This window comes from Rhopalosiphum maidis, chromosome 1, assembly GCF_003676215.2.
Source record: "Rhopalosiphum maidis isolate BTI-1 chromosome 1, ASM367621v3, whole genome shotgun sequence".
NCBI lineage: Eukaryota > Metazoa > Arthropoda > Insecta > Hemiptera > Aphididae > Rhopalosiphum > Rhopalosiphum maidis.
The window spans coordinates 34,434,054-34,460,802 of NC_040877.1; the positions used below are offsets into that span (position 1 = coordinate 34,434,054).

Consider the following 26,749-nt stretch of genomic DNA (forward strand, 5'->3'; position numbering starts at 1 on the left):
TATATATATATATATGTTTTTAAGTAACATTTTATTTTCAGGAATACTCAAGTAGATTTCAAGACATTTGGGTGGAATATCATCATAAAATAGAAAATATAAATTGGTTGTTAGAAAAACAAACCGAATTGGATTCAATTCGATTTGTATTTGATCATATGAAACAAACAATCGATACTATTTACGAAGAACCTTCGAGTGTAGAGATCGGTCCTTTGGAAATCCAATTAGGTGATTATTGAAATTAAAATTGAGACTTTTTTTTGTTTAAACATTATCTATAATATTTAAGTATTGTTTTTTAAAATCATACTGGTTTTAGACGAATTTAAAGATTCTCTACACGAAGAAATCAAAGGATGGCAAATTTTATTTGCCAATGGTGTGTTAGAATCTTCTAAACTTAAATATTTGTGTAAATACATAGCGGAGAAACACAATATAATCGCATCTCCAATCAATGATTTGGTCGATGCAAGAAAGATAATATTATGTTTAGAAGAACTGGAAACTAATTTAACAGATTTGGATAATGATATAGAAATGACTATTGACGTGTATGATTTATTAAGTGAATACAGAGTCCCGATTAAAGCTGATGATGAGAGACAGTTGAATTTACTCACTGAAACATATAAAAAACTCAAATTGGAGGTTTGATAATTATGTATCATTAAATATGAAGAGCACACTTATAACAATTAGTAATAATAATATAAACATATGGATATTATTGTATAGATGTGCAACGCACCGCAAAGACTTTTGGATAAATACAAACCTTTGAGCATAGAATTACAAGAAGGTATATTAAATCTTAAATCAGACATATTCTTTTTTGATAAACAGTTCATCGAAAGAGGACCTATGGTTGAAGGTCTAATGCCTTTTGAAGCCGCTGAGAGGTTAAACACAAATATATATCTAATATTACAGTGCTGTTATTTTATTTTTTTAAACTTAACTTGTTTGATTTTTTCTTAGGGTTTTACTATTTCAAGACCGTTTTGAAGAGTTAGTCTCGTTAATGGAGCGTTATCAAGAAGGGGAGCGTTTATTTAAGATGCCAGTGACTTCATATCCAACGTTGACTGAAACTAAAAGAGTTTTTAACTTACTGAAAAGACTTTATGATCTGTATGGTTCGGTTAATCGTTCAATTCAAACTTGGTCGAATACATTATGGAACCGTTTAAAAATAGACGATATTATTGATAGTTTGTCAGAGTACACTTCAAAGTGTCGTAAACTACCTAAAGGTCTAAAGGCATGGCCAACATATGAAGAATTAAAAAACAACATTGACGAATGGTCCGATAAAATGATTCTAGTAGAAATGATGTTTAAGAATTCGTTAAAGCCAAGGCATTGGGAAATGATAGAAAAGGCGACTGGTACACTATTCCCTATAAACGACCGCGATTTCGCGCTCAAAGATATTATGTCTGCTCCTTTATTAAAAAATAAAGACGAGCTAGAAGACATATGTCAGACAGCTATCAAAGAGATTGACATAGAAGCAAAATTGCGACAGATAATATTAGATTGGTCAACTATAAAAATAGAAATGGCTCAATTTAAAAACAGAGGATTTTTACTTATAAAAGGACAAGAAATAGCGGAAGTCGTGGCTATACTGGAAGACTCACAAATGATTATGAGCTCATTAGCGTCCAATAGGTAAAACATTTAATAAATAGTGTATGTGTTTTATGCAAGATAAGACAGGTAGGTTATTAATTTTACAATGATGTGTGTATTTTTCTGTTTTTTATTACCTTTTTCAGTTTTTATAGTTAAGGATTTTTTTACAAAAAATACAATATTTTGCATAAATAGTTCATATTGTAAATAAAAACATTATTTTTTTATTTTAACAAAAATTTGTTAGTTTCTATCAAACAAAATAAAAACAGTTTATTTACTCGCTAGCGAAATATTTTTAGTATCTAGTTAATAAAAATTATGATGCTCGATTTTAAAATATTTTTAGGTATAATATCGCGTTCAAGTCAGAAATAATGGATTGGGTTAAGAAATTTGCCGTAACCGGTCAAGTCTTAGAAAATTGGATCCTTGTGCAAAATCTTTGGATGTATCTAGAAGCTGTGTTTATGGGTGGTGATATATCTAAACAATTGCCACAAGAAACAAAACGTTTCACTGTAAATTATTTTATCATTGTTTTTATCAACGCCTCATTTACATGGTTTGCGTTTAGGCTATAGATAAATTGTGGGTAACTTTGATGACCAAAGCACGGTTTCTCGAAAACGCTATTGAGATATGCACCGGTGATGGGTCAATGGAAATTTTACTACCATATATGCTTGAACAGTTGGAATTGTGTCAAAAGTCATTAGCAGGGTATTAAAAGATATGATTTTAAGAAAATGTATACTTATTTAATTATTTGCGGGACGCCTCGTAAGAATTAAGAGAAGTATTTTAATTCACGTTTTCTTGCATGGCTAGACCGTTTTTGAAATAAGTGTTTTATTAATAATAAATATATACTTAATAACGATTAATCTATTAGGTACTTGGACCAAAAAAGAAACATATTTTCAAGGTTTTACTTTATCTCGGACCCAGTATTATTGGAAATTTTGGGTCAAGCTTCGAACTCACACAAAATTGGACCTCATTTACTTAGTCTTTTTGATAATACAGCAAAATTAATATACAGCGAGAGCGAGTATGATAAAGTACTACAGATTGTATCTAAAGAAGGTGAAAAAATCTCATTAGAACACCCGGTATTGTGCTCTGGAGGTGTGGAAAATTGGCTAAATGTTTTGCTTATCGAATCAAAATTTTCCGTGAATCAACTTATAGCGAACGTGGATAACTATATTATGACAGACACACAATTCTCAATCATAACAATGATTGAACAATTTCCTGCCCAAGTGCGAATATTATTTTAAATAACATAGGTGTAGGTTATATTTTATTTATCTGACAATTCATTTTCAGATGGGTCTCATCGGCTTACAAATGCTATGGACAATTCGTACAGAATATGCACTTAAAAACTCAGTTACTATGAAAAAAATTATGAAAGACACTAATCAAGAATTTATTAAGCTTCTCAATATACTCATTGATGCTACTACTAAGAATCTAACCAAAAATGAAAGATTAAACTACGAGACTTTAATTACGATCCATGTTCACCAAAGGTTTCAAAAATATACATGAACATGTATTGCTCTGTGTGTCAGAAATTTAAATATACATGTAAATATTTCAGAGACATTTTCGAATCATTGTACCAAATGAAGATTACGAACTTATTTGATTTTGAATGGTTGAAACAAGAGCGATTTTATTACACGGAAGAATTTGATAGATGTGAAGTTCGTATAACCGACGTGTTATTTTTGTACCAAAATGAGTTCTTAGGTTGTTCGGATAGACTCGTGATCACTCCACTCACCGATCGCTGTTACATTACCTTAGCCCAAGCAGTTGGTAAGAAATTGGCGACAACATACACATCTATCATAGTTTTGTCTAGTTGTTACATAGGGTGTAAAATAGAAAAAACCTACTGCTTAATAATTGTGAAAAATAAACAAATTACAACAAGCATACAAGAATATTTACGTTACACCAGTTTTTAAAAAAGTCGATTTTATTTGTATATGTTATAATCCGTAAAGAAATAACTATAGTCATATAGTGACTTAATATTCATAATAATTATTATAAATAAATAAATAATATAATTTTTGAAATATGCTAGAGCTATAATTATGAAAAATAAATATTTTTTACTACTCAAAAACATTGAGCTAAATACATTTTAAACGCAATACGTCTTTTTACGAATTATATTTAATATATAAAGTGTGTGGTAATGCATAGGAATGAATATGGGTGGTGCGCCAGCGGGACCGGCTGGAACAGGAAAAACAGAGACGACAAAAGACATGGGAAAATCACTCGGAAAATATGTGGTTGTTTTTAATTGTTCAGATCAAATGGACTACCGAGGACTCGGTCGTATTTTCAAAGGCTTGGTGCACTCGGGTACATGGGGTTGTTTTGATGAGTTCAACCGGATTGAACTTCCTGTACTTTCGGTAGCCGCCCAGCAAGTATACATTGTGTTTATGGCTCGCAAAGGCAACAAAGAAACATTCATTTTCAGGTATTTGAACTTCAGTGTATTGGTAGGCGTAATGATGATTTATACCGATTTTTTTCTTTTTCTAGCGATGGAGATACAGTTCCCATGAATCAGGAATTTGCTATATTCCTAACCATGAATCCGGGATATGCTGGACGCCAAGAACTACCAGAAAACTTAAAAGTCCTTTTTCGGAGTGTAGCCATGATGGTACCCGACCGATTGGTAATTTATTTATCAACTAATAAATTTTATTTATCTATATTACTATTATTGATATTATTACTAGAATTCAGTAACTATTATAGCGAAACATTAATAGTCAAAACGCACATAACATTTATTTATCATAATAACATTAAGATGATATTACCTATTTAACTTTTTTTTTGTTTTTAATGAAACAAATCCAACTCCGAGTTGAATATGTACAAGGAATTATTTTATTATTAAAGTTGGATTTCCTCATTAAATCTAATTAAATATCATAGGTATTATATCATTCCTTAAGGAAATGGTTCTACAAACACGTGTGTTAAATGTATACATATATTTAATATTATAGTTGTTGATATTGTGTATATAAAGTATATTTTAGTTTAAATGAATGAGCACTTTAAACTTATTGAATATTTTACATATATCAACGATATATTATATATATATATAATTATTATTATATTTATTACTTCATATTATAATATATTTTAATTTTTACTTAATTTGTTGTTTTTACACGAATACTATTACTATAATAACCATCGACAAATAATTAAAACAGACATTTTTAACGGGATTTTACTAAACGTATCAATAACGGGCTGTTGCATGTTTGTTATTAGATAATAATACGCGTGAAATTAGCAGCTTGTGGTTTTAAAAACAACCAACCCCTATCAAAAAAGTTTTTCATACTATACCAGTTATGCGAAGAGCAATTGAGTAAACAGGTGCACTATGATTTTGGTCTGCGTAATATATTGGCTGTTTTGCGTACTCTTGGCACTCAGAGGAGAAGCAACTCAAGTGAACCTGAAGAAACGATACTCATGAGAGTTTTAAAGGGAATGAACGTTTCAAAGTTAGTCGATCAGGATGAAACTATTTTTTTGTCTTTGATTGAAGATTTGTTTGTTGGCATGAAATCTACTTCGTCTACGTACAAAGACTTACAAACAGCTATACTGAGCTCGTGTGAGGAGAAACAATTGGTCAACCATCCTTCTTGGAATTTAAAAATCATTCAAGTACTAACGTACCTTATGGCCTATTATATATTATTTATTCTGTATGGTGGTTCGTATTTATTTCGTTTTTAAGGTATATGAAACGTCTTTAGTACGTCACGGGCTGATGATATTGGGACCCACCGGTTCTGGTAAGACCACTGCCATTCATTGTCTCTTATCAGCTTTAACCAAAACTGGATTAACACACTTCGAATATCGAATGAATCCAAAAGCAATCACGGCATCGCAGATGTTCGGGAGATTAGACGTGGCTACGAACGATTGGACTGACGGTATATTTTCGACGCTCTGGAGGAGAACGTTAAAAGTATGTTTTAGTTTTTTTTAAACAATAAACTCCATCAGTTTCATGTTATTGTGGCAAGTTACCACACTATAATTTATTATACCCGGTACAATAATTTTATCACAGCTAAGTCCAGACGAATACTGTTGGCTAGTATTAGACGGTCCTGTAGATGCGGTTTGGATAGAAAATTTGAACTCGGTCTTGGACGATAACAAAACACTTACTTTGGCAAATGGCGATCGGATTGTCATGGCCCCCAATGCTAAACTTTGTTTCGAACCGGACAACGTGGACAATGCTTCTCCGGCGACCATATCTAGGATGGGAATGACTTTTTTCTCGGCCACCGTATTGTCATGGAGAGTGATATTCGGAGTATGTATATAAATTGTGTGTTTTTTTTAATCTGATGATTTATCTTATACTTATACCAGCTAATACTTATATTTATAAGTTTTACTGATAAAGAGTTAATTGTCTCAAATAAATTGATTGTTAAGTTGTCGAATAGTATCATCCATAAAAGGGTGATAATAAAAAAGACACAACTTTATTCATCTTGTATTTTATGTCTTTATGTAATTTGATCAAACTCCTAGAACAATTTAAATACACACACATTATATATATATATCATATGTGTATGTGTGTGTGTGTGTTATTATCATTTATATTGTATAGTTTAAATTATTCTTTTTAGGGATGGGGAAAAACTAAATCAACACATTTGTCCAATTGTTTTCAAGATATATTTGATAATTCTTACAACGAATTATTAAAAATGCTTCAATCTAGGCTTTCACCTAAGATGGTTTTATTGGAACCTCATTACATTCATCAAACATGTGATATACTTGATGGACTCTTAAGCATGTTCCCCGAAAACGAAGGTAAATATCACTGGATGTCGGATGTGGTATATATATAATTATAAATAAATAATGATAATATATATTATTAATGCGTAATAGATTTATCAGTTAACATATTATCTCGGTTATATACGTTTGCGATCATGTGGAGTATCGCTGCCGTGTTAGAATCAGACAACAGATTATTACTGGAAGAATTCATCTTAAAAGACATGACAGGGAAAATTAAAGTCCCAAAACTTAAAGTGCGTCAATTCGAAGAAAAGTGACTTGCTGTCGATAAAAATTTATCAATATTATTTTTTTCATAGGAAGGAGAATCAATTTATGATTATACTATTTCAAAAGATGGACAATGGCAACACTGGGAAACGTTGATAGAATCATATACGTATCCTAGTGATTATATACCAGTGTACGGTGATATACTGGTACCGAATTTGGACAATGTGCGTACCATGTTTTTGATTACTTTGATCGCAAATCAAGAAAAAAATGTTCTATTAATCGGCGAACAAGGTACTGCAAAGACAGTAATGATCAAAAGTTATATGCAAGAGTTTGATCCCGAAGTGAGAATGAGCAAAATGCTTAACTTTTCTTCGGCTACCACCCCTAACATGTTTCAAGTGAGAAAACGAGAACCTTACACGAAAGTAGTATTAAATATTAAAAAAATAACCATTTTCCTTTCAATTAGAGTACTGTCGAAGGGTATATGGAGAAAAGATTTGGCACTACCTATGGTCCTCCAGGTAATCGTAAAATGACAATATTCATCGATGACATTAACATGCCGATCATTAACGACTGGGGAGATCAAGTAAATTATTAAAATTTACCATTTACGATACATACATTTTGACTTAAAACGTAGCATGTGATATTTATTTTATATGCTAAAAATATTTCTATAAATATCTTATAGATTCATGTTGACTTTTACAATTATTGATGTATTTTCTCGCTATAAATTTGATTTTAAATGACACTTGTATACAAATCGGATTATACATAATATATAGGTATGGTCACGACACGGTGTTTTAAACAGTTTTTCTATAGTTATACCGAACCCCGCCGAATTTCGACGTAAGATGACACTACTGCATCGATCATATTCCACGGCTGGGGAACATCGCTATTGCACGGTCCATCTCACGCCGCTGACCTGGTGTATTTTTTTCGTATTTACAAATAGCCGCAATGGTTACTGGCTCTTTTTTTAAGACGTTTTTTATAAACTTGAAATTTTCTCACCTAGTCACTACCATCTTGTTCTAAAACCCTAACTAGAAGATTGCTTAATTTTGGTGCGCCTATGCGTCCATCCATCCATAGTACAATTTCACTCCGAAAGAGAGCAGGCCATACATTCTTCCAACAATTAACTTCTTCCTAATGTATTTGATACTTCAACATCAACATCGATCGATGATTTACTTGGTTACCTCACTTAAAAAATAAAGTACCAACTCCACCTATTTTTTCCGATCTTAACCTCAAAAAATATAAAACTATCTACCAATCTATTGCTGTATACTACTATTACAACTACTACTATTTTAAGACGTCCAATTATGGGAACCCGCCAAAATTCTCAATATCAATCTTGTTTAACGATTCGAATCCAAAGTTCTTCAGATTATCTTATAAACTCCATTCTAGGTTTCCAATAATACACTATTCGGTTTTTAATGCTCCATTAAAAGCGCTCATAGCGTCAATTTCAGAATTTAAATAAATCTAAATATTTCTTATCGGTGGACCAAAATTTGTAAGTGGTCAAGGTACCAGATTAAAACGCGTTAACATAATATTTATTGGTCACAATAATATTGTACAAGGTATGTTTTATAAATAATTTTTTTTTCTTAATTTATACCTGGCTAGGTGACGAACGAGATCACGCGCCAACTTCTTGAGAATAAAGGATTCTACTCACTGACAAAACCCGGTGACTACATCAACATCGTGGGTGTCAATATGCTGGGCGCCATGATACATCCTGGTGGCGGCCGGAATGACGTGCCACCCAGGTTGAAGCGGCAGTTCTGTATATTTAACTGCACGCTACCATCGGATACGTCCATGGATAAGATATTCGGAGCCTTAGGTTGTGGTTACTTCTGTGTGGAGCGATTCAACGACCAGGTCGTGCAGTTCTTACCCAGGCTAGTGGAACTCACCCGAATCGTGTGGCAGAAGACGAAGCAAAAGCTACTACCAACGCCAGCCAATTTTCATTACGTATTCAACTTGCGTGACCTGTCCCGAATCTGGGAAGGTATGTTGCAGGTATGCTCCGCTGAGTGTCAGGACGTCCAAATGGTGTTGCGATTGTGGTGCCACGAACTGCAGCGCATAGTCTATGACAAGCTGACTAGCGCACGAGACAAGGAATGGTTTTTGGAGACGGTCCGGTCCTCGGCCGAGAAGTTCCTTGGCCGCGAAACTTACAGAATGATGCCAGCAAACATGAAAACGATTGTATTTGTTGACTTTATGCGGGACATGGTCGACCCGACTGGTGACGAGCCTGACGACTTCGAACCCGAGACCCCGAATATTTACGAGAATATTGAAGAGTATGTATAAAACAGCGGTTCCCAACTTGGGGGTAATTACCTCCAATGGGATTAAAACACGATTTTTTGAGGGGAAAAGTTAAACTATTTATTTTAATTTTAAGTACTTATTATCTATTTAGTCATATGTACTATACTACTATAACTGTAAATGTAATTAAATAAATAATTAATTAATGTAATGTAACTCTTACTTTTTTCGTTTAAAAAATTAAAATAAATCGTAACTATAATCATAATATATATTTTATTTTCGTTATTTTTTTACTAACTTTTTTGGGAGGGAGGGGTATTTGTTAATATCTAACCTAACTATATGGGTAATAGTCTCAAAAAGATTGGGAACCGCTGGTATAAAATACACAGATATTTTTTTTTATATTCGTACATATAATAATAAATATTAATATATACTAATAATTATATATATATTGCTTTTTAATATTGATTTTATTCCAAATTTTATAGTTTTGAAGTATTAAAAGATAGAATGCTGATGTTTATGGGTCAGATGAAAGAAGCGACTCGTGGTTCTGTAGTAGATTTAGTCTTTTTCAGAGACTGTATGATACATCTGATTATCATATCTCGTATACTAAGGATACCTCGTGGAAACGGTCTACTTGTAGGCGTCGGAGGTTCTGGTCGGAGATCGGTGACCACTTTGGCGTCATTTATTGCTAAATATAAGCAACATTCAATCTTTCTAACAAGGTAGTTATTGAATATTCATAAATTACTATTTCGATTTGTAGTATTTTATATAATTATTATATATAAATCTTATCATTATCATATTAAATATTATTACTTGTTATCATGCGATTGTCCATGTATTTGAAGTTCCAATGAATTTTAATCATAAAACCAGCTGTTTATTTTAAAATTTTTAGGTCATATAATGTCAATAATTTCCTGGACGATATCAGAATACTTTATAGATTCGCCGGAATCCAAGATGTAAAAACCACATTCGTATTCACAGATAATGATATCAAAGAAGAGTCTTTTCTTGAGTATATTAACAACATATTAAGTTCTGGAGAAGTTGCTAACTTGTTCCCCAAAGATGAACTCGAAGAAATGTTAAATAGTATAATTCCATTGTTTAAAAAGAGATCGCCTAGAGGAAATCCATCTATGGACAATTTATACCAATTTTTCATTAAACAAGCTATGAACAATTTACATTTAGTTTTATGTTTTTCACCAGTAAGTATATATAAGCTAATAAACACTCTTTTTCGGTCAGAATGTTGCTATACATAGACCTTTTTTACGCCTGAATACATTCACTTATAATGTCTTAATAAACCCGATTTCTATGTATAAATTATTAACATAGTAATCAATATTTAAATATGTTAATATTTGTAAGACTGTTTGACTTGAAATGGCCTTTTAAATTCGACCTCTTAGTGTCAAGGAGAACAAAATTAATTGAATTGTATAAATTGTGTTTTTGTTTGTTTACAGATTGGAGAAAGTTTTCGTTTACGTTCATTAAAGTTTCCTGGTATTATATCTGGTTGCATTATCGATTGGTATACCGCATGGCCCACAGATGCACTATTAGCAGTATCTCATCATTTTCTAGATAACTTTTCAGTGGTCGGTACAATGGAGGAAAAGACATCATTGATACAATTGCTGGGAATTATACACGATAACGTGGCAACAGATTGTACAAATTACTTCCAAAGGTGGGTGTCAGTGTGTCATATTTAAATATAACGTTTTTTATAACACATACCTATAGCTGCAAATCATAAATTAATACAAAACAACGTCAAGTTGTAAATTTATTGCTCTTCAGAGTTATAACCATTCTTTCAAAAGCGTACTTACAACTAAATTTTTGTCAAGTACAATATACTACAATTTTAAATTAATAAATTACACGTAACAATTAACAACGACATAATGTGTTATTATCCGTCAATTTATTTATTAAATTTCTTTCAAGGTTTCGTCGAAAAATATTTGTTACACCAAAATCATTCCTTTCATTTGTAAATGACTATAAAATTTTGTACATAAAGAATATACATGAAATTGAGCAAATGAAAATGCAAAGAATATTGGGGTTAGAGAAACTTGCCGACGCTTCGGTACAAGTGGAACGGCTGAAAGAAGAATTGACGGAAAAAGAAAAAGAAATGGCAATCGCAACAGAAGCCAGTACAGAGGTAGAATTCTGAAGACAATAGATTGATGATTTCGATACGTAATAATTTAAACATTAAATTGGTTCTCATAGGTGACGACTAAAGTCAACATCGTGGTTAAAGCTGCAGAAATAAGTAAAGCCGAAGTAGCTGTCGTGAAAGATCGAGCTGAGTTGTTATTAAAGAGCATTTCAAAAGAGAAAAAGATCGCTGAAATTAAACTTGCTAAAGCTAAACCAGCTTTAGATGCTGCCGAAGCAGCTTTATTGGTAAAATTAATAATTAAATTTAATTAAATATCATAATATTTTTTCAAGTTTTATAATAGGTATATTCATTTTTCCCCGTTAAGTACACAATAAATAGATAAATTAAAATATTTAATTTTTTAATAAATAAACCAAATTTAAATTCTAGACTCTAACAGCAACTGATATAGCTACCGTGCGGAAATTAGGCAAGCCACCTTACTTAATTACGGTGATTATGGATTCCGTACTCATATTTTTTCAACGAAAATTACCGAAAGTCATATTGGATACAACCAAAATGTTTTTAGAACCCAATTGGAAGGAATCTTTAAAAGTAAATTCTCAGCATGCTACATATCATAATAACGGTACAATAATACTTAAGTAATTATTTTATTTTAGTTAATGTCTGACACAAGATTTCTATTCAATCTTCAAAATTATCCAAAAAATCAAATCAATGGAGAAACAATTGATCTATTGCAACCATATTTCAAGTATCAAGACTATACATACGAAAAAGCGAAATTGGCATGCGGAAATGTAGCCGGGCTTCTTAGTTGGACATTAGCCATGTCAGATTTTTATAATGTAAACAAAGAAGTGCTTCCATTGATTTCGAATTTAGCTAAACAAGAGGGTAAACATATCCAAGCTAAAGAACAATTAAAAGCTGCGGAGACCATAGCTTATGAAAAAAATAAAGAGTTGTTAGAAGCAAAACGAAAGTTAAATGTTGCTTTAGGTTCACAGCAATTAATTCAAGCTGAAGCAAATAAATGTAAGAATAAAATGATGTCGGCAACAGCACTTATTGAAGGTTTAGAAGGAGAACGTAAGAGATGGAAACATCAGTTGGCTGGTTTTAATTTGGAAATAAAATATTCACTAGGAGATATCATCATACTGACAGCATTTTTAAATTATTCTGGGCCATTCAACCAAGAATATAGAACAAAAATTTTGCAATCGTGGTATGATCAATTAAACGAGAGGAACATTCCAAATTCCCCAAATCTGAATGTGTCTGAAAAATTGGCTGACCCTCCAACTATTAGCGAATGGAATCTCCAAGGACTACCAAATGATGAACTATCGATTCAAAACGGTATTATTGTAACAAAATCGTCAAAATATCCAATTATGATTGATCCTCAGAGTCAAGGAATAGCTTGGATTAAAAATAAAGAATCGGTAAATAACATGGTTGTTACTACCTTTGATGATAAATATTTCAGGAATTATCTTGAAGATAGTTTATCGTTGGGAAAACCGTTATTGATTCATGATATACAGCAAGATGTCGACCCGGTAATAAATAACGTATTAGAGAAGAACTATTACATAAAAGGTAAATTCGTGAATGTATTATTAGGAGATAAAGAAATTGATGTGAGTGACGACTTTCGATTATATCTTACTTCAAAACTTGGAAATCCATCGTATCCTCCAGAACTCTACGCCAAATGCATAATCATCGATTTTACTGTAACTATTAAAGGGTTGGAAGATCAATTATTAAGTAGAGTAATCGAAATCGAGAAAAAAGAATTAGAACAAGAGCGTATTGAATTAATTGCCGAAGTTACTTCACAAAAACGAAAAATGCAAAAGTTAGAACATGACCTTTTGATAAAATTAACTACTGTTAAAGGGTCATTAGTAGACGACGAATCGGTTTTATATACGTTGAATAAGACCAAGGATACAGCTACTGATGTCAGTGAAAAAATAGAGGTTGCGAACAAAACACAAGCTTCAATAAGTAGGATGCGTGAACAATACCGTCCGATTGCCACTCGAGGTTCAGTTCTATACTTTTTAATCGTAGAAATGGGAATGGTTAATCCCATGTATCAGAACTCGTTACAACAATTCCTAGAACAGTTTGATATATCGTTATCAAACTCCGAAAAAACTGTTATGCTCGAACGCAGAATAAACAACATCATTGAATATTTGACTTACGCCATATTTAAATATAAATGCCGTGGTTTATACGAGAAGCACAAAATACTTTTTACTATACTCATGACACTCAAAATAGATTTAGACAAAGGAAAAATTACTAGAAGTCAGTTTGAATATTTTATCAAAGGTGGTGCTTCAATTGATATAACGTCTATCAAGCCTAAACCATTTGATTGGGTGACTGATATTTGTTGGATGAACTTAGGCTTTTTGCAAACCATTCCGCCATTCCAATCAATATTGACCGCAGTTGAAATAAATGGAAGCTCGTGGAAAAAATGGTACGAAAAGAGTAGTCCGGAAAAAGAAAAAATGCCAGATGGATTTGACAGGCTCGACGTGTTCGAAAGGTTATTAATGGTAAGAGCGTGGTGTCCGGACAGGACAATGAACCAAGCATTTGCTACGTCGAAGAATCTTTAGGGCCTCAATACGTAGAAACTGTGATGTTCGATATCGAAGAGATGTATCTTGAATCCAAAAGTACTACGCCAATGATTTGTTTCTTGAGCATGGGTTCTGATCCTAGTAACCTTATTGAGAATACTGCAAAAAAATTAGAAATACCGTTCTATTCCGTATCTATGGGTCAAGGACAAGAAGTTCACGCCGAGAGGTTAATGAAGGAATGTGCAGCCAATGTGAGTATTTAAAATTTCTATAAAATACTTAAAATATATCATATACATTTTATATATTAGTTATCTATGTTGTCTATTTACAATACATAGGTTTTAAATTAATATACATGAAATAAATGTTTAGGGTGGATGGGTATTACTCCAAAATTGTCATTTGTGTTTAAACTTCATGCAAGAAACGTTTACGTATATTAACACAAAAGTGGCCATGTCTACTCAAGAAAACTTTAGAATATGGATAACCACAGAAGTGCATCCTAAATTTTCGATATCACTTCTACAAATATCAATACATTTTACTTATGAGCCCCCAGAAGGTAAAAACATCCAAGAGTAAATTTCCTAAGTTACCTAAATAAAATTGTAACAAACAATAATTCAGACAGAAAAATCAATTAATTTTATTTCCAATTCACAATTTTATACGAATAAACTTATGACAGCTGATTTAAATACACTAGCGATTTTTTGGGAGAGTGTTATTTTGTAGGTAATTTATGAATTCATTGAAAACGTATATTTAGGATTAAGAGCCGGGTTGATGAGAACTTTTGTCAATATGGGAGATGATACGTTGGTCTACTCCAGCATAACACAATACAAACCAATATTGTATGTGATTTCCTTCCTCCATTCTGTCGTTCAAGAGCGTAGAAAGTTTGGGCCCGTTGGTTGGAACATACCATACGAATTCAACACATCAGATTGGTACTCATCAACTTTATACTTACAAAAAATGGTTGATGAGATGGAACCTACCTCTGAAGTCAACTGGGTCGCCTTAAGGTGGGTTTTTTTTAAAATAATTTAAATATTACGTAATATTCATTACGATATATTATTATGGTTATAGATACATGTTAGCCGAAGTGCATTATGGCGGCCGGGTAACCGATGACTATGACCGACGACTATTAAATAATTTTACCGAACTTTGGTTTACCAACGAAATGTTTAGCGAACAGTTTTGTTTCTACGAAGGATACAATGTGTTGGTTTTTAATAAACTATCTGAATATCTATCAGCAATCGATGAAATGCCACTGAAAGATCCTCCTCAAGCGTGCGGACTTCATCCAAACACCGATATTACGTGAGCATTAAATTTTATCAGTACATGATAATATAATATACCAAACAATACTATATCTATATAAATAACAAATAAAATAATATTATATATTATACAATATTACAATAACTAGTATAAGTTTTTAGGTACCAAACTAATGTGGTTCAAGAGATGTTTAACACTATAATAATGATTCAGCCAAAAGGTTCTGGTGGTGGTAGTGAAGTGACCCGCGAAGAAAAAGTGTACAATACGAGTACGGACTTGTTGAACAAGCTGCCCCTAGCTTTCAATATGTTTACCATCAAAGAAAGGTAAATACAAATAAAAATATTTTTTTTTAATTATAATGATAACATTAAAAATTCAATTGTTTAAATACACAAATAAATATTCTCGAATTATAATAGGTTAACGTTGATGGGTCCGACGCAACCTATGAATATATTCTTAGGACAAGAAATCGATCGCATCCAAAAGGTTACCGAAATAGTGAAAAATACACTGGAAGACCTTTTATTAGCGATTGACGGAATAATCATTATGAACGAAGTAAATAGACTACAATAATTATGTGTAAAAGGGTAGTATTGATATCAGGTTCCGAGATGTCTACCTTTTAAATCATTGTTTTCAATTATTATCATTTGACCATATTTTTAATTTTTATAAATTTGTGTAATATAAGATACATGTTAGAAAAAAAGTGAAATAAATATTTAAGAATAACATATAAATTACTCGTAGGAAAAAATTATTGCAATTATATTTTTACACTCCAAAATACTGATCAAAACCCATGTAAATAAATATTGTATTATCACTTTTCATACACTAGTTTATTAATATTCATATAAATTGTGTTAGGGCAATAATATGTTTATAAATTAATTTGATACTTACAATTTTAATTGAAATCTTTTCATCGAATAACAATCGAAAATTATTCTTTATCGATTTTATTTTATTCTATATTGTATGTATTTTATAATAATATAACGTCATATCTAACGATTCGTAACTACAGGTTTTATCTGAAACATTGGATTACTTGTACGACGGTCGCATCCCGTCACATTGGCTGAGGTCCTCTTGGACTTCATCAACCATCGGTTTTTGGTTCAACGAATTATTGAACCGACACAGCCAGATCACGGCGTGGGTGTTCAAGGAAAAACCGGCGCAGTTTTGGATGACAGGTTTCTTCAACCCACAGGGATTCCTTACGGCGATGAAACAAGAAATATCCAGAGCACACAAAGGCTGGACGCTGGACAACATCGTGCTCGAGAACGAAGTAACGTTGTACTACAAACATGACATCAAAAAGTCACCACTGGTGAGTGTAAAATATCATAATATTTTAGTGTTCATAATATCTTCCCTCATCTCCGTGCATAATGTCCGTTATTGGGTACTCTGGGTACTCGTTGGTTTTTTAAGATATTCTGCAGTATAATTTAAATTAATTTAATTGATATCTTGTCATGCAGGAGATAAGTAACATGGAAACAAATAATTACACAATATTTAAATATTCACGTACAATTGATATAAGTAGTACTGTAGTAGGTATACGACATTGTTGATGTGCGTCGTCGCTCTGCGATAAAATACTATTCAGCCGCTTAGTTGTTTATTTTTTGTATCGCAAACCGCAGTACACTTCACTTGTTCAATAGTACTTGTAAGTCTGTTACGAAGTATAATTAAGTAATACGTTTAGGTAAGTTAATTATTACAGCTAACATAGGGAATTCGGATTATTTGTATTATTATTTATTTCTATAAACTATTATACATTTATACCAGGGCCTAGTAATGTCAGATTTTAAATAAATACATAAATGCGGTGTGTAGTTGGTCATTAAAAAAAACACATAAGGGAGGATGAGAAATCTAAATCGCAAAAAATTACAATTTCGAAACGATGAAATAAAAATTGTATAATATCGTCTTTCTTGTTTTTATATACAAATAAGAATAATAAGATTCATTATTCCCATTATGGGTTTATTAATAAGTGAAAAATATCATTAGGATATTGCCATATATATATTATATATTATTAATTATAAATATTAAATACTATAAATACAACAGCATAATAAAACATAACGGCAGTCGGCAAACAATGTTAAATACTGTGGTCTATGATCCTATCTCTATCTGCCAAACTGCGAGGGCGGTCATCGTTTCCGTCAAAAATATAATTTTTATTTCTGCCAAAACGAAAAAGGATCGATTTTCGTTTCGCCAAATCTATTTTTACCTACATTATTGAGATGGATTTTGAGCCCCATAGTCTATCTACAATGCTATCGATCGGGCATAACCCGTTTGGGCGCATTTATGAAAACAATTTTTGGGCACAATATTGAATATTGTAACTAGTAATCGAAGGTGATGTGTACTCAAATCTGAAAAAAACTAAAGTTAGTTAAAAAATGTTGAGAAAAAATATTAAATTACATAAAAAAATTTAGGACCACATTTTGAAAAGATACATAGTATCCAATAATATTAGTACATAATAAATTAGTAATGTACAAAATTAAATTAGGATAAACTTTAATATTTTTGGAAGATTATTGAGCCAACCTTATTGCGATGTCTTTTGTGTTAAGCTAATAGGCTCAGATTTAGTATGATATACTAATATATGCAAACAAATATATGTGCCCAAACGTGCTATATATGAAGGGAAAGTGGGAAATATTACGCCCTAAAGTGTTCTGTTTCGGGCAACTGCGTATTCCCCACCTATCAATCATTGATATATGTATAGGGTTCAGGATAAACACATTGGATATTGAAGATAAAGGTATATCAGTATAGGATATAATTAATTTGACGCCAATTAATTCACACCCATTAAAATAAATAAATATAAATTGAACTAACCTATATCACATCATGAATATTATGACAACAACATCAAAATTATGAGTATTCCGATAGTAGCTGTGTGAATCTTGAATAGGTACTATACGTATTTATTGGAATTTATATATATATTGTTTAAACTTTAATTTAGAAAGGTAAGTAGAAATAGATTTGGTGGAAACGAAAAACGTCCGACTTCGAGTGTCTATATTATTTACGATTAATGTTTGTCGTTGGAACATTTATCATACATTTCAATATATATTTTAATAAAATCGGTTTTCTATTTATATAAAATAAAATTCATTTAAGGTACATTTTTCATGAGTGATTGTTTTTTTTCTTATATATCATAAAAGTACATACATTTTTATATTGACAAAAAACACAATTTTACATGATACAATACGTCAATATTATATATAATTATAACTTAAGAATACTTGCATTGCAATAGCATCAAAAACAAATATTAACATTGACTACAACCATTAATGCATTAAGAGTATTATTAATTATGAAAAAAATTCAATGTTTCACACGAAATATTAACTACTATACATTTATTCAAATTATTGTTTAATAGTTTGTAATAAATATTAAACTAGAAATTAAAAAATCAGAAACTTACGGTAACTTTATGATGGTAATTTTGATGAAATTGTCGGAAATAACAATTCCCGACGACGAAATTTGAAAAAAAACATACTAAATTATTATAGATAATTATTAAACATTTTACAAATATCTTTATTATAAACAGAAACAGTCAGTATACAGATATCATATTACCGTGTACGCTTTGTCTATTGATTATTATACTAACTACTAACTAGACTTAAGTTCTTATCGTAATTTATAAAAATTAAGAATTTTGATTAGAAATATCTGTTTTTGTCAAGTACACGGTATATTAATATATCTATCCGCATAGACTAATCTACTAAAAACTTCATTATCAGTAATTAATATTAAACGAAAATCGTTATCTGTTGTTTTTTGACGAATTTTTCTATTTTCTATAAACACGTATAATACTATTATTTGCTAATGGCTATTATTAATTAGAATTGTTAAAAAGTAAAAATAATAAAATTAGGTACTGAATTTAACTTAGAAGGCTAGGTATTTATATGGTAAGGTCCCCTCAAATCGTATAATTTTAAGAGGGTCTATCGGGATTTTCTCAGTGACCGGTGCGCAAGTACGCACTTGGCAATCCTGTATAGCCGTACCCATAGAGTTGAATTTATACATAAAACACTACAGTACCAAAAAATAAAATCAATTTTGTCAAAAACTGGTTACAAGTAAAATTGGCGCTATTCTCCAAATTTGTTTTTCTTTACCTGATCGTTATTAAAAGTGCTAAGATTCTTTAATGCGCTAAAAGGGTATGACAAGACACAAAAAAAAAAACTGGGCAACGCACAACAAATTAGTAATCAACCCAGTGATCATTTATGTTCTTTCGTTTTTCCCGACCCGTAGGAAGGCGTCTATGTGTACGGGCTGTTTTTGGACGGGGCTAGTTGGAACAGGAAGGAGAAGGAACTGCAGGAATCGCTCCACAAGATCATGTTCACGGAAATGCCCGTCATACACATATACGCGATAAATACGATCGGAAACAAGTTAATGCCCGGCTACGAGTGTCCCGTTTACAAAAAGCCATCAAGAACGGGATTAACGTACGTGTGCGAATTGCGTCTCAAGTCGCCAAAGGGTACGTTAGAGGCCCACTGGATATCTAGAGGTGTTGCTCTTCTGTGTGACATAAAATAATGTATATTTTGCAATATTTTTTATAATAAACATGACTAAATCAAAAAGAAGCACCCTGCTTTTGTACTTTTGAGTGGCTTTTCGTCAATGCTGAAGTGACGATTATAGATCTTGAGGCAGAATGTTATATTAGACAATTTATAAGTATAGGATAGTGAGTAAAAAATTGTGCATTGGATAATAACTCATTAATACTCAAGTACTATTAATGTAAATAATGCCTAGGTATTGTAATATATAAGAATGGAAATTTTATTCTTAAAATACATTACTAAACCAAAATTATTTTTATTCACTAGGTAAGTACATTAATTGTATACATAAGTATATATTCAACATTTAGTGATATATTATAACTAATCCTTTATTCACTTTGATACAAAAATGTGATGATATATAAAAATAAAAAAATTAACATTTGCGTGGACGTTTGCATTGAGATTCTTCAACTTCATCCAAAAATTTCAAATCATTTTCATCTAGTTCAGCATCATTGTCATTTAAGAAATCAAGAATGTTCATTTGAATTGATTTAGTTGAACAATTCTAATAAAAGTATCAAAAAATTATACACAAACTCCAAATTATATTAAAAAACAGACTTAAATACTTACAATAACTGTAGTACTGTCATCTCTAAAATTATCTTTACTGAGACCGGCTTTATTTAAAACATTTAATTTGGACTGAATCAATGGCCAAATATGATCATCTGCCGTACCTTTTGCCAAAAGATATTGTATAGTCACTGCTTCTGCTTGGCCAATACGATGAGCACGATCTTCAGCTTGTGTTAAAATCTAAAAACATTTTTTTTTTTTTCATAATTAGTTTTACATTTCAATTTTAGTCAGTTATTCTTACCCCGGGATTCCAGTAAAGTTCAGCAAATATAACAAGCTTTGCTGCAGTTAATGTAATACCAGAATTAGCTGCACAAATTGAAAGAACAGCTACTCTATACATATCTTCACTTTGGAATTGGTCGCACACGCTTTTTCTTTCTTCTGATGATGTTTTACCATCAATTCGAATATAACTAATAGCAAAATTCATAGAAAACAATAAAAATAAATAGTACAAACACATAAAATAAACATGCATCATGTGTATTACTCACTAAGTTTCATTGTTTTCTAGGACATCACATATACCATTAATAACTTTTTGATGATGAGCAAATACTAAAAATTTTTTTCCTTCTTTAAGCAAATTCAGAATATAATCACTAAACAACAAAATGATATGTTTTTTTATATTAAATATAATTTTTTTTTTTTAAATGATAAACAGAACACAAAAGTTATAGTTTACAATCATTTTGAAAAATAAACACAAATACTACAAAATAAATATCACAGATCATAAATTATGTTTATAAAATTATTTTTATGTATATACAATAATTTATTGTCAATCACTTTAAAATGTAATATTAAGATTTATAATATTTTCTTTGTACAAAACTGTTTGAAGCAAATTAATTTTTTACAATGAAATTATTAAAATTTTCTCAAAAGTATGATATTCTAGTAAAAAATTGATACAAATAAAAATTCTCGGAATCAAACACTATAGTTATCAAAATATAAAATCATAAAAAAAAAATTATGTAACTTAGACTCAATTGTAATGCTTATGAATCATGTAGATTAAATAAATTATAATTATTTACAAGACACTACCTAAAAACAATAGTCAACAAAACAAAATTGTCATTTGATTGAACTATTATATAGCTGCATTACTACTAGTACTCACCAAATAGCAGGTAACTTTGCTTCTCCAGTATGATTAAAATATTTTAATAAAGCACCACGAACTTCCATTTTCTTAAGGGATTTATTTGTCATCATGACTTCTAAATCATCCATGTTTTGACTCCGAGCTTTGATATTTTCTGGTTTTAAGACTACTACATTCCTATAATATAAATTTTAAATTATTTGTACACAAAATAATTTACTTGTTGAAAATTTAATACCCACTTCATTGGAATAATTATTCGATTCAATTATTTAATAAATAGAAATATTTTTAAAAACTGAAATACGAGGTTATAAATACCTAATTTTTTGTGGTAACTGCTTTAATACTTCACTTTTTAAACGTCGAATCATATAATGTGTTTCTAGAACAATTTTTAACTCTTTCATATTACTAGCGCCTGTAAAGTCCCAACCATAATTTGTTTCTTGTCCATTGCAGTAACGGACACCATACTCGATTCTAAAATCATGTTAATTTTAATTTAACATTTACAGAATTGAAAATAAAAAAATTGAATGTAAATTTTAATACAAAAATGATATTAAATTTTACAATTTTTTGTTTACTATGTACACGGTAAATTTTTATTATTTTTTGATGGATAATACATTTAAATAAATATACATATTATAGTATTGTTAAGTTCATCTAATCAAAAACTAAAAATTAAGAATAAACTAGCTCTTAGGGGCACACATCAGCAATAAAAAAAAGTGTAAGTTGGCAATTAAAAAAAATATATGAAAAAATACAAAATACATTAAAATCGTATAAGAGGTAAGCCATTCAACTACACAACAGATTTTATTTAAATTGATGCATGACTTTTAAGTTTTACTTCCTATTACTCCAGAGAGAAAATAATAGGAAGACAGAAATGAAAGGCAGTTAACTGTCATATTATTGTCCAAAACAATAACTACATATTATTTAACTACTAATGTACTTAATATTTAGATTTAAATACTATTAGTATGCACACCTATAAGAGTTTTCAATTATTAAATTATGATTTACAGCATCTCAATTTAAAAATGTACTTAAAATTTTTTATATAATCTTAGGTATGTAATTATTTGAGTTACAACATTATGAAATAATATTTTAATTTCTTAATAATATGTAGTATATACAATGCTAGTAATAAATATTAATTGTATACTCTTCAACTTACGGAGTCAGAAAATTATTTCGCGTTATTGCTTTAATCTGACTATAAAGTTCAATTGGTCTTGACAAAGCAGGAGTACCACTTAACAATATACACTGCTTACTTTGCATTGCTAAAGAATGTGCTACTTTTGTTCGGGCTGATTTATCACTTTTTAAACTATGGCTTTCGTCCTTGGTAAAAAAAAAATAGCAGAATTTATAAAAACATTTAACTTAGTTAAACTGAAACTGAATAATATTTAAAAACATTAACAATAATAATATATTAACTAAAATATCTTACAAATACAATAATCCCAAATTTAAATTTTAAAAGCATATCTTTTTTTTTGGTCATCAAATCGTACGAAGTAATAACAACAGCTGGATCAATAAATTGTTCATTAGTCTTGGATAATACACAAATCCCAGTTACAGGAACATTTGGCATTCTTAAACGGATTTCCTCTTCCCACGTGTACCTAATATAATATAAAAAATAGTTTTTATTGAGTCAAAATAAATAAACAATTGATGAGTAATAATACTTAAATGCAATAACAGTATAAATTAATAATAAAGATTCTTTTTATTTACCTCATACTTGAAGGACAAACAATGAGTAAAGGAAAATTATCTGAGTAATATTTTACAATTCCTATAGCTTGTATGGTCTTTCCTAAGCCCATATCATCTGCAATAATACATCGACCTTTTTTGGATATTCCAAACCTAAATTAAATAAAGCATTTATAAAATTTATAATTTTTTTTTTTTTATAGAAAACTAACTGGACTCCAAGCTTTTGAAACGGATAAAGATTATCAAGCATATCATCACCAATACTACTTATGTCAGTTTTTGACCAATGTGTTTCAACACCTTCTTTAGTTTTAAACAACTGAAATAAATAACAATGGATATTAATTATATTTATATAGACAACATTTCATAAAGAAATTCAGTACTTTTAAAACAAAGTTAGGTAATTTTTCTATTTTGACATGAGGCTCAAGAGGTTTTATACTTATCATAAGTTGATCATGGTCTTTTATAAGAAATGACCATTCTGATGTTTTTGGATCTAAAAAGATAAATTTTTTAATAATTAAGTAAAATTATATTATACAAAATGTACTTTACCATAATTTCTACTCAATATTGTTTTAAATGTATCGATTAATTGTTGATGATAGGTAACATGTACAGTAAACCGTTCTTTAGATATAATTTCACAAGTACCATGAACAGGTTTAGATTTAGAATTCTGTGAACTATTATTATAATTTACACGGATAGATTTTCCATTAGGTGATGGCATTACGACTACTCCAGTTTTTGATAATGTACATTGATTATTATTACTCATAGCTTGCTGAGGTATACTTCTAAGAGCCAATTTTGCTGCTAATTTTGCTTGTGCAGCTTTTTTATTCACTTCAATCATTTTACGCTGTTCGTCAGTTAAACTTGACATGTTGAATCTTCTAACTTTGAATAACTAAGTTTAACTTCACTTATCTGTTAAACAAATTAATATAATATAATATTATATTAGATTGTAAACGTATTACATTAAATTAATAGATAGATAAATATATTTTTTGTCACACCTGTAACAAAAGATTAAATTTTGATGCTGGAGGGATGAAAAATTACTTTTTCAATATGGTTAGTGAAAAATTTACAGTCCAAATCGGATAATATCATTAATATATTATATGAACTTGTTTATAAATTTTGTTTAATATATCAAATACTAGCTGGTAGGTGGGTTACTCTTGTGCTGTTCTATGAAGAATTTTGGCAAATCTAAACCCTCAGAATGGCAAGAACAGTTAATTATTGATTACAGTCAGACTAAAGCACCCCCATCACAAACACTATCACCATTTCTGTAGTAATATTGATAAGATGAAAAAATAAGTCTGTACAAGTCGTATGGGGAAATAATTTCAATATTGTGTGAAAAGCAGCTCTCTTTGGTAACTTATGGCATATGCTTAAATAGCTAACTTATTTTCCAAACAACATAGAAAAGGCTTAATAATATAATCAATTTTTTGATCTACATTAATTTAAACAATAACTTACAAATTATTAAAAAAAAATCGAATAGGATATCTAAAGTAATATCATATATGATAACAATTATAAATAGAAGATATAATGCTTATAGACATTGTATTAATGAGAAGTATCTCCCTAATTCATAACCCGATCTATTAAAAACATTATACTAAGCAGTTAAATCACGAGAAATTTCAAAAACTTAAATTGACAATCAATAATATTTAGTATACTTACTTAGCGATTACTAAATATTCCAATAAAAGGTACATTATTAGTACATATGTTAGTTCAATTGTATGTCTAGAGATATTTCAACGTCACAATTAATTGTGTATACTAAGTGTTCCATGTTAAGTTATTTGACAGGAACAAATTGACTAACATATGTAATGAAATAACAGTAGAACTATTGTTGTGATACTATTTAACAATATTTTAGGTAATACACGGATATTGTATTTCAGTATTCAAAACTTATCGGAATCATTTAAATTAATAGCTTATGCGTTAGGTATCGAAAAAAAAATGATAATTGTATATAGATACTAGAAGAATAGATACTGTAAGAATATTCATTAGGTAAACCACAAATACTAAATAATATATTATTATAAGTTATAGCACACACTACACGTCATGTCACATGCCAGTTTACAATTATTATAATAACAAGTCAAGACGAACGACGACTCGCGACTTCTTTCTCGGTAATCTCAAATTCTTCAAATTACAACTTTGGAATTTACATTATTAATATTTTCCCTCCAAACGAAGATTTGATAACGCGATTGATAAGAAGTGGCTTATCATTTATCACTATTATCACCACAGATATGTATAATACATTATTATTATTTATCAAAGACCGTGTACATATCTGTGATCACTGGCCGATCACCTCCGACAATTATCAAGAATTTGACGGTGTTGATATAAGATAATGAATATGATTTATAAATTTTATTTTTGGTATTAATAAAATTAATAATTTTTTTTCCTTGTGGTACCGACTCTTGGGAGTGAACACTAGTGTTCTATGGGTGAACCGTAAGGACGATACTTACCCCTACTATTAGAATAACTTAAATCCATTTTTCGTTATTTTGCTAATAACTTGACTACTAATTAAATTAAAATAATTATAATCGGGCCTGTCCTACATGTTGATCCCGGAGACGCCTTTGTAATCATACACAACATGTCAATATGGATGATTAAAGTAAACTAACCATTTTGCTCTATCCAAAACTTAGATCATTATGTTAAAAGCCATTCAAGATGTATGACAAATGATAATAATAGTATTTAATGTTGTGAATAAAATAGTATTAAATCTGTTATGTAATATTTGTAGTCTGCATGACGATGACGGTCGTATGTGTGGCACTGAGGCTACCATCTAACATGGGGTTGTTTTTCAGTAGAAATGTGATGTTTAATAAGATTATGAGTTATGATCTACCTATTATAAATTTACAGGTTTTAAAATTACACATTCATATCTACATATTATTACATAATATGCTTGTGTGTATAGTGTTCAATGAAATAAACACTGTTCATACTCTCAACACGTGATTAACCCACACATTAGATAAAAAAAAATACTCGACTTTTTAATTATACCTACAGTTTTTGCAACAACATAAAACGATGTTAAAATGTTATTTTTATGTAAAAATTGTATTATTATATTATAATTTATAGGTATAGTAAAATTAGATGTATGAACATGTGACACTCGCATTGAATTCCGTGCGCTGTTTACCGTGGTGTGTTAATTTTTTGAGATTTTTATTTTCTATTCGATATGTTTATTCAAGTGTTTTTTTGACTATTATTA

The 26,749-nt window shown here is 30.2% G+C and overlaps 2 protein-coding genes across 2 annotated transcripts; one reads left to right on the forward strand and one right to left on the reverse strand.

The window, feature by feature from the left end:
• The first annotated feature begins 867 nt into the window (after nt 1-867).
• Nucleotides 868-19,911, forward strand: LOC113548804 (dynein heavy chain 5, axonemal-like). The gene is given in 32 exon segments (XM_026949876.1): nt 868-905; nt 985-1,680; nt 1,994-2,165; nt 2,222-2,367; nt 2,540-2,912; nt 2,980-3,185; nt 3,257-3,477; nt 3,874-4,159; nt 4,225-4,363; nt 4,981-5,385; nt 5,459-5,695; nt 5,801-6,052; nt 6,378-6,567; nt 6,649-6,798; nt 6,865-7,178; nt 7,250-7,372; nt 8,443-9,137; nt 9,606-9,851; nt 10,031-10,349; nt 10,614-10,840; nt 11,104-11,326; nt 11,398-11,574; nt 11,723-11,890; nt 11,959-13,924; nt 13,927-14,168; nt 14,293-14,485; nt 14,693-14,954; nt 15,022-15,261; nt 15,387-15,554; nt 15,651-15,792; nt 16,268-16,579; nt 19,618-19,911. Coding segments are annotated over 32 exon segments (9,822 nt in total).
• A 304-nt stretch (nt 19,912-20,215) lies between these two features.
• LOC113548128 (SWI/SNF-related matrix-associated actin-dependent regulator of chromatin subfamily A-like protein 1) lies at nt 20,216-25,616 on the reverse strand. The gene is made up of 13 exons (XM_026948823.1): nt 25,141-25,616; nt 23,977-24,354; nt 23,802-23,917; nt 23,625-23,734; nt 23,431-23,565; nt 23,138-23,315; nt 22,856-23,025; nt 21,979-22,140; nt 21,673-21,834; nt 21,032-21,139; nt 20,776-20,950; nt 20,526-20,711; nt 20,216-20,457 (listed from the first exon to the last, which is right to left on the reverse strand). Exons 2-13 carry the CDS (start codon nt 24,308-24,310, stop codon nt 20,323-20,325), a joined length of 1,971 nt encoding a protein of 656 aa, XP_026804624.1. The 5' UTR covers nt 24,311-24,354; nt 25,141-25,616; the 3' UTR covers nt 20,216-20,322.
• Nucleotides 25,617-26,749: the final 1,133 nt, after the last annotated feature.